This window comes from Chaetodon trifascialis, chromosome 12 (genome assembly GCF_039877785.1).
Source record: "Chaetodon trifascialis isolate fChaTrf1 chromosome 12, fChaTrf1.hap1, whole genome shotgun sequence".
Classification (NCBI taxonomy): domain Eukaryota; kingdom Metazoa; phylum Chordata; class Actinopteri; order Chaetodontiformes; family Chaetodontidae; genus Chaetodon; species Chaetodon trifascialis.
The window spans coordinates 11,327,092-11,341,807 of record NC_092067.1 but is presented as its reverse complement, the minus strand read 5'-3'; the positions used below and the strand labels follow the sequence as shown (position 1 = coordinate 11,341,807).

The following is a 14,716-nucleotide window of genomic DNA, read 5'->3' as shown; positions in this document are numbered from 1 at the left end:
CTGTATCCAAATAACGCGATAAACTACGTGTTTTTTGACGGAGTGGATAGAAGCGCTCGTTTTAGGAAGCCAGGCAGGTGGCGGGGCGGAGTGTATCCTGGAAAGCTTGGCAAGTCATGCAGAAAATGTTTTCTTCATAGTTTTAAGGTTTTATCAGCACCATTAGCACAGTAGCCCCGATTCTGTCTCTTATTTAATTGTCATTTGTCATTTTTAGGCCTTTGCTTTGATGATTTAATCTCATCATAGATGTATGACTGGAATTAACCTGCCCCAACCAACGTTAACCCTACTTTTGTTCCACTCTATGTGTAGAATGTACATTTTTTTTCATTACTGAGACACTACCTGACCCCAGATTTGCATTTTGGTAAACTGACTGAATACATAAATTTCAGATTATGCAACACTTGAGAACAACACTGAAATTATGAAGGTTTATAAAATAGATTTCAACACAGGAGCCGTCAGGTGATAAAGCAGGACCCATCTTATTAAGGTCTTTGTTATGTCAGTTGATGTTGCCCTTTAGTGGTGTACAATATAAGCTTATACAGTGCTGCAATGTTTAGGATTATAGTTCATATTTAACCATATCTTTCCAGTGCGTTGGGATCTCGTGTCTTATCTTTAACATAAGTAAATCAAATCTATTGGTGCTCACTGCTGTATTTACACTGGATGGTTCGGAATTGGCAGAAAGTGAAAAGACAGCTCTTTTTAGAAGATGACTTGGGACATGACTGGGTCAAAGTCATGTTGGGTCACGTTGGGTTACGGTGGGCAGTTTCCCACTTGTCAGCCTTTTGTAGATTATTTTCATTCAAAGTTTGAAGAAAACCAGATAAGTTGTTTGGCAACAACATGCACTTCTGTTTTGCAGAGTTCTCAAAGATAGGACCGGATTAACCTGTTGGCCCCAGGGCAAAAACTGGTTGTTGGTCCCCTCTTGTGAAGCCTACATTTTGTTCCAGGGCCTCACTACATGACAGGGCTGCAAGAGCAGGTTGTACAGCAGGACCTGCTGTTGTTGATATTTTGTATTAGTAGGTCTTGGTCCTGTGAGCCATTGTTTGCTTAGCCAATTTGGTAATCCAGTCCCCCTCAAACATATTATCATCCATCCATTTTCTATACCACGTATCCCTTTCGGGGTTGCGGGGAGTGCTGGAGCCTATCCCAGCCGTCAACAGGCGAGAGGCGGGGTACACCCTGAGCCGGTCGCCAGTCGATGGCAGGGCACAAACAACCAGTGACGCACACATTCACACCTAGGGGCAATTTTAGAGTCACCAAGTAACCTAATGAGCATGTCTGCCCGGAGAGAACCCACGCAAGAACATGCAAACTTCACACAGAAAGGCCCCGCCCGGGGATCGAACCAGCAACCTTCTTGCTGTGAGGCACACGCACTACCTGCTGCGCCACCGTGCAGCCCTGTCACATGGTGCAAATCAAATTTTCTCCCTGACAAAGACTGGGGGTCCTCATAATTACATATAATCTTTGCTTGTGTGGTGGTCTTGTTGGATGCAAAGAAAATATAAACATGTTATTATAGAAAATATGCAAATTCAAAGAATCGTTAGAATTAACTTCCATTTTCAAAATTTCACAACAAAATAATTGTTTAAGAATAAAACAATTCAAAGGTAGGATACAAATCATATGACAATGAAAATATAAAGCAAAAGTAAACAAACAGTGGCAGAAAAAATACTGAGTACTGAAAAATAAAAAGGCAGATTTTGATATGATTGTTTTGTGTATATGATCTTCATATATTTTGTATTACTTAAGAGACTTCATCAAACAGTAATATCACAAAGGAATACAGTGCACATGTGTGAGCCATTCTTTTATGGATAAAACGTTTCCATTAAAATCATAACTTTTGAAACAAAACTCAATCTTTAATCTTTACATCCAACTATAGAACGTCATCTTCAACATATAGCTGTAAATTGTGTTGGCAATGTTGGAAAATAACACCTAAAATCCGGATTCATCAGAGATTTGTGTCCGCCCGGTTGTTAAACTCCGGGCAGGAAAAGTAACAAAGATATATGAACCAATAATATCCAAGTTCTGGTGAGGCAAGCCAATGAGGATAGAGGAATCATGTTACACCGCCCCTCACGCGGTAGGTTGCGTTGTACAGAAAGTCACCTCGTCGAATCGGTCAGATCGAGAGAAGCTACAGACGAGCTAGCGGGGCTAGCGTGGCCATAGTGGTACCGGGGGAAGGTCGCCAGTAGGACAGCAGCATCCTCTCCAATCGTTTGACCCAGCTGTCATTTATTTATTTGACAACATCGTGCAAACAGGCAAAGGCGAACTTCTTTTAAAATTTGAGTGGCTATTAAGAATTTCCTTAGTTAGCTAACCGTTTAGCCAGCTAGCTTCAAGTTGCTCAGTGTCTTCATTTCCATCGGAACATCTACAGTCATGGCTGCGCTGAGAGTGTCCTATCACAGGATTTTGGACAGGATCGAGCACATGCTGCCCGCCAAACTGAGACCTATGTACAACCACCCGGCAGGTAATGCAGAGTTTATCATCCAGCCTCGTGATTAGCAGGCTGGTTGTTGCTGGTGGTGCTGCCTCTCTCCAGCTGCTGTACGTGGTAGAAGCGATGTGGACATGCTGTCCTGCAGGGGAAAAACAGCAGCCGCTGTCTGTTTGTGAAATCTGAGCTGTGGAAAAAGTCATTGTTTTATTGTGACATTGTTGCTCGGGGAGACCCTAATCTGCTTGGATAACACCAGCTAAGCAGCTCAGTCTGCGAGTGAGAGCCGCGTTTATGACAGAGGAAGTGTGTGTCTCTGTGTGTCCTGTAGACGAGGAGTTTATGATGTGAAGTTGTGGTTTTGACGGAGATCAAAGGTATTGCCATAAAAAAGAAAGCCAAAATTCACTGTAATTTCAGTCACCATTGTCATGTAATAGTCATCTTACTAACTCTTTGCAGGGATGGGACGTGTCCCAGGACAGATTTGGACATGAGACAGCTGTTATATAATTACTGACACAATCTGCTCTTATGTTCACACTGTGATGATGCTGCTTTTGATTCTAACTAGGCTTCAAAACACTAATTATTAATCTACATCTACATCAATAATCAGCTTTTCTCTTTCATTTAGTTTTAGTTTAGTATACTTGGCTTGACTTGACTTTTAGGTTGTCCTTTGTTGTCCATTCTTTATTGTCTACCGTTCTTCATCTTTATTTGTTCAGCATTTGTTGTCCTTGTCAGCTGTGTGTCCATCCCTGTCTTGAGTACAGCAAGAATAATGTAAAACCAGCCAGATTTCTTGTATGTGTACACAAACTTGGTCCTCATAAGAACTGAAAAGCTGTGGCGTCATCTTCAGGTGCATTGCTTTTCCCGGCCAACAGTCCAAAACTCAAACATTCGTGTAAAATGAAGCAAAACAGAGAAAAGCAGCAAACGGTCATCTGAAAAAGCAAATACTTGACTTTTTTCTTAATTTGTCTTAATCTTGAGATACGATATTGATGTAACTTCTCCACAGCCGTACAGTAACTCCTGCCTTCATTAAGGTGTATTATTTTGTCAACCCACTCTGTGTAAATGAGGGCAGACAGTAAAGTCAAAACACCCTCCAGTCTAATGCAGCGAAGTTCAACGTCACCTCACACGACAGCCTGTTAGGACCTATTGCAATAGACTGCACAAGTCTTTCTAAACTCACTGTGTTTGTGCTGTTCAGTGAGCACAGCTTGCCCATGCATTCAGCTCTCATTGACACTGATATTAACTAGAGATTAAGGAGTCACTGGCGTCACTTGAGACAGGCTGGTCTTTGTTTTGTCTAACTAAGGGCACCGGAGGTCTGCTTGTCAAGGTCAATTCTCTGACCAGGTATGAAGGGGCGGCGACAAAAGCCAACTCCCTCAACGATGATTTGCAGAACAGGAGTCCTACTTTTTGTTCAGCCTGAGGAAAGCTGATTCCAGACCAGCAGCTTTTTTCACGATCCTGCACATTTTTCTTCCCTGTGCTAATTAGGTTTAGGACAGTCTTGTCCCTGTGGCTTGGACGCACTGATGTATCCAGGTGTCTGTTGCTCAGATACTCAGGCTGGACTGTTTGATTTAACATCTAATCGTTTCACAAATTACAAAAGAGCTGAACTCAAACCGCATTATCATCATACGACAGCTGACACAACAGGCGTGGACTACATTACATATATTTCAAGAGCTGGACAGTTATTGGTGTTCGGTGGTGTGGTTTCCCCCTGTCATGTTTTGTGTCTTATGGTGTTAAGTTCAGGTTTGAGAGGAGTTCAAAGGTATCGCCATAAAAAAATAAAATCTCAATAAAAAATTGGCCCACACCTGACTGACATAATTGCAGTGCAGTAGTTCATGAACCACTGTAGAGCTAGGGTGACCAAATGTCCCGCTTTGTGCGGGACAGTCACGCATTTCCATTACTTTTTACACGTCCCGCAAATTGTGATGTAATGGAAATGCGTGACTGTCCCACACAAAGCGAGACATCTGGTCACCCTAAGCTTGAACTGATTGTTTCCATTATCCACTGATCTGCTGATTATTTTATTTCGTTTTATTGATACAATGATGAAAATTAGTTAAAAATGCCCCTTATGATGACTTAAGATTCATTTCTTGTGTGACTGAGTTAAACGAGTTATTGAGTTTTTTGTTTGTGAAGTTTAACGTAATCAGATGATTTTACTTGTGGACATTTGCATCAGTGTTGGATAAATGCTCTTAGACGGGGACGACAGATTCCAGACCAGCAGCTTGACACACACATGTCCTCCTCCTGGAATTAGGTTTCATTTGTGAAATGTCCATTGTTGGAACTTAACGTTTCTTGTTTTCTTTTTCTTCTGTTTGAAATTTAGGTCCAAAAACAGTTTTCTTCTGGGCCCCAGTGTTTAAATGGGTAAGTGCTGTTTAACTTGTGTACGTACACTTTGTTACTCGTCACACGTTGCTTATGTGTTCATGGTGGCCGGTTCAATCAGTGATGCGCGTCGTGTTGTTTGAACACCTTTTACATAAAGATCAGAGAAGAGTAAGAACAGATCATCTTCATGTAGTTTAGCAGAAATGTGTTTTTCTGCTTCTCTGTGCTGTTGACCCTTTCACGACCCCTTTTGGGGTCCCAGCACCCAGATTGCCATACCGCTTTGGGGTCATGTGAGAATGGTAGCAGGGATCCATATTCAATGAAATCTGTTCCGCCAATTTCTCACAAGACCTCGTAACGCTTCAGTGAAAATGCCGTTGCTGGCTGCGTTCAATACGAGTTCCTCTGTTTGCAAACAACCCCTCACCCGCCATGTTCCAGAAAATAATAAGAGACGTCTTCTGCCGCGTACACGTACATCTGGCCTCGCCCAAATCTTCTTCTGTTGGCTTTCATGGCAGTTGGCATCCGTAAGTGTTGCAACACTGCCATCTGCTGGACTGCCTCTTACCCCATCCCCTCTGGGATTGGCATGGCATGGCATGTGTGAGTAGTGGCATTTCCTGAAAGGTTGTCCGAGTAGTTTAGTGTGAATGAGGCTTTGGACATAAAGGGCTTCACCTGTCACCATTATCTAATTATAAGTCTTATCAATTGAAATAGATCTGTTCACATACAGTAAAAAGAATCCATGATCTCTTCATCTCTACAGGGTCTGGTTATGGCTGGTTTGGCTGATATGACTCGACCAGCAGAAAAACTCAGTACCTCCCAGTCTGCAGTGCTGACAGCCACAGGTAAGCCTCACTATGACCTCCAGGTGTTACCATGAAGCGTTTGTTCCCTGAATTCTTGATACGCATTTCAGAATTGTTCATTGGTCAGCCTGCTCAGAGAGAGCTTGATTTGAATCTGTGCTAAAGGTTGACTGATGTATCTGCTTTTGCAACATGTTTCGTCAAACAAGTCTTATCTGTCACACGTTGGCCAAAACATAGACTCTGTTCTCACGAGCAGTCATCAGTGTGCATAACCTTCGCTCTGTCCATTCTCCTCTGCCAGGCCTGATCTGGTCCAGATACTCGTTGGTCATAATCCCGAAGAACTGGAACCTGTTTTGCGTCAACTTCTTTCTGGGCTGCGCAGGAGGCTCTCAGCTCTACAGGATCTGGAGGTGTGTGGTTAACTTACACCGTAATTGGCCGATCACCAGCTTCTGCCAATGAATTACTTGACCTTCCAACCCAGATTCCTACAAAGCTGGGACGCCTTGTAAAAACATAAACAAAACGCAACCATTTGCAAACAAACTGAGTGTCCCTGAGCCCATGTAGTAATCATCATACAATCATGTGTTCACAAAGTGGTGACCCTCTCTCCATCCTTGCTTGTGAACGACTGAGCCTTTCCAGGATGCCCCTTTCACACCCAATCATGATACTATCACCTGTTACCAATGAACAGTAAAACATTAAATATGTTGTCTTTGTGGTCATCATCATCATCATCATCATCATCATCACCACCACCATCACGTTCTGTTTTGTTTATGTTTTACACAGCGTCCCAGTGGTTTGGGAATCTGGGATTTATTATCTCAGTTTGAACAGTTTTAATGATTGGTTATAAAGAGTAATGCAGATAACTGCAGTAGGTTTCTGTAGAGGACGTGTTCTCTCTGCTGATTAGAAGTCACTGCATCTGGTACAGTAAGAGCTTTGGTGAATGTGTAACATACAATAGTTTTGTGTGCTTTGTTTCCAATGTCAATAATTGACTGAGCTCTGGGACACCAGTTGAAACATTTTCCCTAAAGAGTAAAAACTCACTGAATGACGATGAAGAAATGACAATGGGGGACGTGGGGCATTGTCAGAAGAACATCATCCCAGATAAACTAGCTGTGAGTGAGTGAACGTGACCCCTGTCAGAGCAGGGTGGGGGCGCCAGCTGTTCTTCAGTTCAGACTTGTTGTGGTTCAAGTGTTTACTGGGTGGAGATTTGGGATGAAATTATCATACTTTCCATAATGATGGTAGCCAAAAAAAAACAAATCAGAAATTCTATGTAATTGTCTGTATTGTTTTTGTGCTAACTACTTATTTCAGGGCGTATTCACACCTGCCTTGTTTTGTTCGAACCAAACCAAAAACAATCATTGGTGCGGATCTTTTGGGCTGGTGTGAATACAAACCATTGCTTGATATGTGAAAATCTGAACCAATTCTAAAAATTATATGCCTTTTTAGATGCAACAGGCTCCTGTTGCTGCCGGAATTATGGGAAATATTGTTTTGATTAGCGCCTTAACTCCAAAGATTAGCAGTGTGTTATCAGACCATTGGTTTAAAATGAGTCGTGGCTCAACATGGAGCGAAGAGGAGACAAAGTGTCTTTTAGAGATTTGGGCAGAGGACAGTACATTCAGACCAGGATGGGGGAGAAGAAGTTCGAGCGCTTCCCCGCCCCCGACCGTTTTGTCCAATGATTGAACGATCTTTGCACACATGTGGGTTTGTTGACAAATTCTGGGGCTCTTGTGAAAATTGCAATGTGAAAAGGAACCGCACCAAACCATAATAGGAACATTGTATTTTGGTCCGAACCAAAGACAGTGGACCAAAGGACTTTCCTGGTCTGAATACGCCCGCAAGTTTCCCTGTTTAGAGAGCTGATATTTGATGGTTGGTCAAACATGGCCTTCCTCTCAGGCTGCATAAAGGCCTGACAGCCTTCGCAAACGGCCTCTGTTTTAGTATTTGTTCTCTTGAGCGCTTAAGTGCACATTGACATGACGGCAGGTGGAAGTCAAGTGTGTGCCACGTCAGAAAAATACCAACACACAGAATGCTTCACCCACTCACACCTCCTCTATTACTGCTGTAAAGCAGCATTCAGAGCTCACCACGGTCTCCTGCTGCACACCAGCCCTGCAGTTGTTATGAGTGCGATTTATGTTCCAGACAGAAACCATCAAAATAATATTAAATTATGCTTCCTTTTCTGTCTGGTGCTCCTCTGTACTTCTAGATATCGGAGATTGATTGCACCATAATATACAGTAGTTCTGTTTGCGTTAGTGATGTGACATCTTTATTAGTCAGGTTCCACTGAGGCAGTCTTAACAGCCACTTTAGCACTCCACTACTGTCAAATATTGTAAGTATGGACATTTGGCCGGACCTGCAATGGAGAGCAAGCTGTATTTAGCCTGGGAGATGTAACCCAGGGCAAACTGCCACTAAATCACTCAGCTGCTGGCTGAGCTTAATGAAGGAACGATAAAATGTTGCTTCAGCTCATGTGTGCTGCTCAGGCAGCACAGAAACAGCAAATAAAATCCATTTTGTTCAAGTTTTAATCTTTAATAATAAGTTATTTTTCTTATCTTTTCTTCCCTAAAAGGTACAATCAGGAGATGAAGGCGCAGGCCAAAGAGGCCCCAGAGTCCTGAGTGCTTGTCTGTTGCCAACGCTCCACCGCAGTGGACTGAACGGGAGACCACACGCCGGGCACAACCTGCCCCTTCTCGTCATCTCCGCACCATCCCACGTGTCTCCATAACATCCATGCCATAACCATTATTCTACCGCATTAAGCCTGTTGTCCCTGTTGGAAATGTGCACTTTTCCTCAAGTTTCAAATTTCCTCAGGGCGTTAACTGAAAAAAAAAAGGAATAAAAGAAAAAGCGTTTTTTTAACTGTAGTCAACACACACACACACACAATGAATCATGGTCATCAACGCACAAGTACTACTTGTTCAGCAAGTTGTGTGATTGTACATTTTTAAACTTTAAGTTCATGCTTTACATCTCGTTTTTTTTTTTTGTTTGTTTTTTTGCTTTCTCCATCGTCATTTTTCAGGTGTAGCAATCAGTACCTCATGCAATAACTTCCAAAAAAAAAATGTAACTCTCGGATATGTGTTGAACGTAGTTTAAGGAATGTTTCCAAATGAAATTAAGAATGATGTCATCGTCATTTACCTTTTCCTTTACTTATTTATAATTTGATCACAGTCACGGCATCTGTACCTCAGCACTTATTAAATCATTATTGATTACCGTGCATCGATTCCTTCCATCTCCGTGGCTTTAAGTCTTCATGTGTGTGAGAGGAAGTCATAATTTATGAATCACTTGACTGTACAGACAGATGCTGTTATTTTCTGATTCTCCGATCAGGAACACCAACGCCACATATTTAGCCTGTGCACCTTTTATTGTGACTGCTGAGTCAGCAGCTGGTACTGACACGCTATCTGCTCTTGGAAAGGTGTTTTATATTTTCCCTGTGTAAGAATAGTCTGACATGTTCCTACTATAGTTACATACTTTATAATCCCCTGACTCTTTCTAATTGGCACCATCCCTTTTAAATATTTCTTGATGTGCTGACTGAACAAATGACACTTTGGAGGTTGATCATTATGGCTCTGTGGCAATGTAATGCTAATAAATCCTGTTTAACACCAACAGCTGTCTAATGTATGTACATCCTGGTTTAAAAACACAAAGCGACGGAAGCTGCAGACGGAAGAGCTTAAACGATTAGTCGATTAAAGGGGCACTTCTACAAATGAGGATCAGTTAACTTGACTTAATATGAAAACTGTAATCCAGCATTTTGGAAGCAGACAAATGATTACAGTGAGGAGATCTTGGTCTCTGCTGCCACCATTGTTAAATCTGTCTCTCTCAAGTCTTCCAGCTTTACCAGAGTGATACTAAATCACTGGAGTGCCCCTTCAATCTGATGACAGACACGTCATTGCCAACTGCCTTGATGAACTAATTTTTGGCATTCTTGAGATTTTCCCCTTTTGTATGATAGTGAGATGAAAGCTTGAGTTTTAAACTGTTGCACTGAACAAGCAATTTGAGGTCATCTGATGGTCATTTTTCACTATTTTGTGACTTTTACAGACCACATTGAACTAAAAAAATAATTCGTTGCAGCCCTTATATCTACTGCCTGGAGTCCAACACTTCAGTCATTTTTCAAAGTCAAACAGTTAATGCAGGAGGTTTTATCAGCTGTATGTATGTCTCTGTCTACATAACATACGAGCCAGCGTTTATACTACAAACACAGTAAATCTCATTTTGAAGGTCTCAGTCTTAGCATGTAGACCACTGAAGCGTCATCACCCTATGCTGTTTACACTCAACTACAGAGCAGCAAATCCCAGTTTCTTACATCAGCTGAGCAGAGCCCAGAATTCCCTGCTGGAAGATCATTTTCAGACATGGTTCACATGAGGCATGTTTCTTACTGAAGGCACCAGAATCACAGTGGTAACACTGTCGCCTCACAGCTAGAAGGTCCTGGGTTCGATTCCTGCCTGGGGTGCTGTGGGCACTGGGAGCGTCTACCACCATGTCTTCTGTGCCCCCCCCCTCTCTGTTTGGAGTTTGCATGTTCTCCCCGTGTTCACCTGGGGTATCCTCCATAAAAAACCCCACAAAAAACATGCAAGAAGATCACCACCTGACCAATGGTGACAAGAAGGAAATGGGTTCCCGGGCGCCGCTGTCAGCTGGCAGCCCACCAACATGTGTGGTCTGCCACGGAGGAAGGACTTACCAGGATGGGTCACATGCAGAGAAAATAATTTCACTAAGCACGGCGTGTGTGCACTCTCCCCCTGTAGCATGTCTGTGCTGTCACTAATAAAGTATATTAATGCTGTTAACACTCACCTACAGAACAGCAAATCCCAGTTTCTGACATCCATCAGCTGAGCAGAGCACAGAATCACCTGCTGGAAGGTCACTTTCAGAGCCATGTTTCTTATTGAAGGTACTAAAAACACACCACATCCATCTCAAAATGATTCGTTCCACTTAAGGCCTCAAATTTAACAGAATATTTTTACATGACAGAACTGTGCTCTGCCAATTTCAATGACAGATTGATACTAACCCAATGACTGGACTGATTACTGATCTGTTTCAGAAATCAGTACATCTACCCTTTGACTCTGAGCCGTGTTACTATACCAAATTGTTTTTATAAACTCATGTAGTCCCTAAAAAAATGCAGGTTAAGTTCAAAGATCAGATAGTTTGGCTGACTGATAAGTTTTCAATATGACCTTGCAGCAACACTGTCTTATTTACAAATGACAAAAAACTCAAATGATGGTTAACCACAAAATTTTATTCACAACCATAATCAAAGAGTCAGGTTTAGCGTTTTCCACCGACGCGGGGTGCGCTGACCTTCATGGGCTTAGCAATCTTGGGTTTCTGTGCAGTCTTGGTAGAGGCCTAAAGAAGGAGAGATACATTAAGTACACATCACCTTGTTAACAAAGAAGCTACTTAAATAACATCAACTGCCTGCTCCTCAGTATTCACTGGATTATTAAGTACACAGAGCCAAACAAGCCTATTCAACCCAGGAGCTTGAAGTTAACAGTTTGTGAAAGGTGTAGTTTTTTTGCAGATGGCATTAACAGTACTCTTTGCTTTAATCATCATAACATGCAGACAATACAACACTTGGAAATAAACAAAACACAATTCTACTTCTTGACCTGAGCTCTTACCTTTGCACTTGGAGCAGCTGGCTTCTTGGCTGCCTGCTTTGCCTTCTTGGCCTCCTTGGCAGCTCTGAGAGAATAAGGAGAAACAATCAGCGCAAAGAAACAAGTGTCAGCGCACTATGGATAAAAAACTCTGTCATCATCATGCTATCATCTCATCTGTGACATAAAATCATCTGGAAGGGAAAAAAAGATCAATTGAGGAACTACTTATGGATAAAAGAACCATGCAGTAATGTGTCGTCAGCTGATAATGAAAAAGAAATACTTGACAATGCATATAACCACAGTGATGCAAAACTTTTTAAAAATTCATTACAGCCATAAAGAAGACACCTACACCCAACCAGGGTATGAAAAGGTAAATGTATTATCTTGTGATATGTATCAACATATTACCCAACCCTGATGACAAGTTGTGTGAATGGTCCAAAATAAGGCACAGAGACGTCTTGCTGTTAAACACGGGTTTAAAGGGTGGTTATATCCTGGACCCTCCTGTACTTAATTAACAGATAAATGGACGGTTTACCTGATGGCCTGCTCCCTCTGGGCCTTGCGGACCTCGGGCTTCTGGTTCCTCTTGGCCATGATCTCAGCCAGGGAGGCCCCAGTGATGGCCCTCTGGAATTTCACGGCACGGCGGGTACGCTTCTTTGCCACCTCTTCCTGTTAAAAACACATGAAGAAATTTTTATTCATTGCCCAATATCAACACATCTAACTATGCCCACAGGAAAACATCACAAGACAGCCCAATCCAACCTCTGATCACTGTAGCACAAAAAAGGATCAAGAATATCCTGCATCAGTAGCTCACACTGTGTTCACTTTGGTTCAGGTCACAAGCAAAATACTGGAGTTCTTTTATGAAAGAACAGAGACTTGGATACTCAACTAAACCACAAAACCATCTGGATGAAACCTTCTCCAAGAACTGAACTGCAGTCTACAGCTCTGCAGTTACAGTTGTAACCATAAACTTCATTAACAGCAGTGAATCTTCTTTTAACGACATTTTTCAGGGTGCAACCTGATTAACAGTTCCTAACAGCAGTTGGTAGAGCGTCTCCAAGCATAAAAACATGGCAGTATTGTGAGTTTTCGCAACCCAGCCCCAGATAAGCAGAATACAATGGATGGATGTATTTTACTCTAACTTTCCTGAGCAAACAAACACACATTATGGTAACTGCTCCACATCTAACCAAGTTAATGTTGAAATTCAACATCAGTGTTAATAAATTTGGCACATCCTACTTTAACTTTTAGAAGTGGGAACACCATTACATTTTAAATCAAATTTGGCCTTGCACTATCCCTGAAATGCTATCATTTAAAAAGTGCTAGCTGTAGTGGAATCAAACTGCGCATAACACAGTCAAAACTGGTGCATGCTGTGTAGGAGAATTTGGAGGCTGGCCGATGGTGAGATGTCAGTGAAGACGTCAAGGGCCAGTACTATGATCTCCAGTTGTTCTATGGCTGCAGGTGTGGAGTGAGTGCTGCTGCCCAGTCTGCAAAACACAGTCCAGCAACAGCACATAACACAGACATACACCATGCACACCATCCACCCGCAGCCAAGATAGTATGCGTAAATTCCCCATGTATTAAATGCCCCCAGACGGTGGCATGTTAGCAGTGCTTTTACTCAAGGGTGAAAGTCCTGCAAAAATGCAATGGACTAGTTAAAAACAATCACAGTAGTTTGCCATTTTGAGCGCTGTAACAAGCAACATAATCAGCACATACTGTTAAAAAAGTAAGTCTGTTACCAAATTCTCAATCATATCTGCACCAGACAATAACTGCTGGGCCAACAAACACTACTTTAAAAACAGATATAGGCTGCTTTTATCAGGGTCACACCATACAATTATATGCAGGCTTAATATCTGTGTGTAAATTAAAACTTTCAACTCCTCGTTTCTGTATTCACAGAACTATACATGAAGGCCGTTACTTACAGACTGTCCCTTCTTGTGCTTGCGTCTGTACAGCACAGTCCAGTTGATCTGTCGTGGATTCCTCTTGGCCAAGAAGGCAGACTCACATTTGGCGTTCAAAAACTGGAACACCTGATGAAGACAAGAAACTCAACTAAATGGCTTGTTATATTCATGATTTCTTTATAAAGGCCAGGTCCAAAATCACTACCATGGTTTACTAATCCTATACAACAGACAATCATCAATTCACTATGATGTGCACTTATGGATCATCATCATTTTACGACATCACTGACAGGTGCTGTGTTTCCTGATGGATATAATTTCATCTACAGAATGGGACACAATGCATTGGGAATGTCAGTAGAAAGTGGTGTACGTGCATATAAAGAAATTCACACACTCCAAATTGCTGGAATGTAAATATAATGTGCTTTTATTGATTATTATTGATTGTTATTATTGATTATTGATTTTTCACACAACCTTAAGAACTGAGAAACGCAAATGTTTTAAGTCTGCATGTTTAGTTAAGTTTTTCCGGGAAATACAGAATAAAGTGATTTAACACTCTTAACGTACTACTGAAATACTTCATCTGCTCTTCTGACACAATTTATATGTCAGGCATGTAAATACATACACTAACATTTCAACGGTTGTGAAAAATGTGCACTAATGGAAGAATAATCAAGATTACATTATGATGCTACCAGTTTATGCTAGCAGCTAGCGATAACAAGTCTCACTTGATTCGGAGCCGACTAGGCCTATCCAAGAGACGGCTATGGTACGGACAACTTTATAAAGCAGCAAGTAACACGAATACGAACACGTTAACCAGTAAATTATATTTAACGCCACATACAGAGGCAGTGCATCTGGAAAACCGGTGTCGGCTGGAATCGTTACCTTTCCGTCTATCCTGGCGTATCGGCGGCCATGGCCGGGGTATATTTTATACCCGCTGAAACTGCACAACTCGACCCTGAAAACGACAAATGTAAGGCATCACTAAAAGAAACGGGTACAAAGTTACTCTTCATGTGGAAAGCGTAGCTAAATTGTTTATTTAAGTGTTAAGATGGAATTTGATTTTATTCCGTACACTCACTTCATGATGGCTACGAGAGGGCACAAAACCGGAAAGAAAGATGACGGAAGCGGAAACTGAACTGGTAGATGGCAAATCGATATTTATAAACTTATAAACTATCCATATTTTCGGTCGGTTTAACC

At 41.8% G+C, this 14,716-nt stretch overlaps 2 protein-coding genes and 1 non-coding gene across 3 annotated transcripts; 1 reads left to right on the top strand and 2 right to left on the bottom strand.

The window, feature by feature from the left end:
• The first annotated feature begins 2,155 nt into the window (after positions 1 to 2,155).
• Positions 2,156 to 9,043, top strand: mpc2b (mitochondrial pyruvate carrier 2b). The gene is made up of 5 exons (XM_070975320.1): positions 2,156 to 2,542; positions 4,905 to 4,945; positions 5,685 to 5,769; positions 6,035 to 6,146; positions 8,378 to 9,043. The coding sequence occupies exons 1-5, from the start codon at positions 2,449 to 2,451 to the stop codon at positions 8,424 to 8,426; spliced, it is 381 nt and encodes a 126-aa protein (XP_070831421.1). The 5' UTR covers positions 2,156 to 2,448; the 3' UTR covers positions 8,427 to 9,043.
• A 2,073-nt stretch (positions 9,044 to 11,116) lies between these two features.
• Positions 11,117 to 14,630, bottom strand: rpl24 (ribosomal protein L24). The gene is made up of 6 exons (XM_070976082.1): positions 14,592 to 14,630; positions 14,390 to 14,465; positions 13,496 to 13,606; positions 12,058 to 12,194; positions 11,529 to 11,592; positions 11,117 to 11,247 (listed from the first exon to the last, which is right to left on the bottom strand). Exons 1-6 carry the CDS (start codon positions 14,594 to 14,596, stop codon positions 11,167 to 11,169), a joined length of 474 nt encoding a protein of 157 aa, XP_070832183.1. The 5' UTR covers positions 14,597 to 14,630; the 3' UTR covers positions 11,117 to 11,166.
• Positions 12,923 to 13,103, bottom strand: LOC139340804 (small nucleolar RNA SNORA23). The gene has a single exon (XR_011602961.1). It is a non-coding gene; the product is annotated as a small nucleolar RNA SNORA23 (small nucleolar RNA).
• Positions 14,631 to 14,716: the final 86 nt, after the last annotated feature.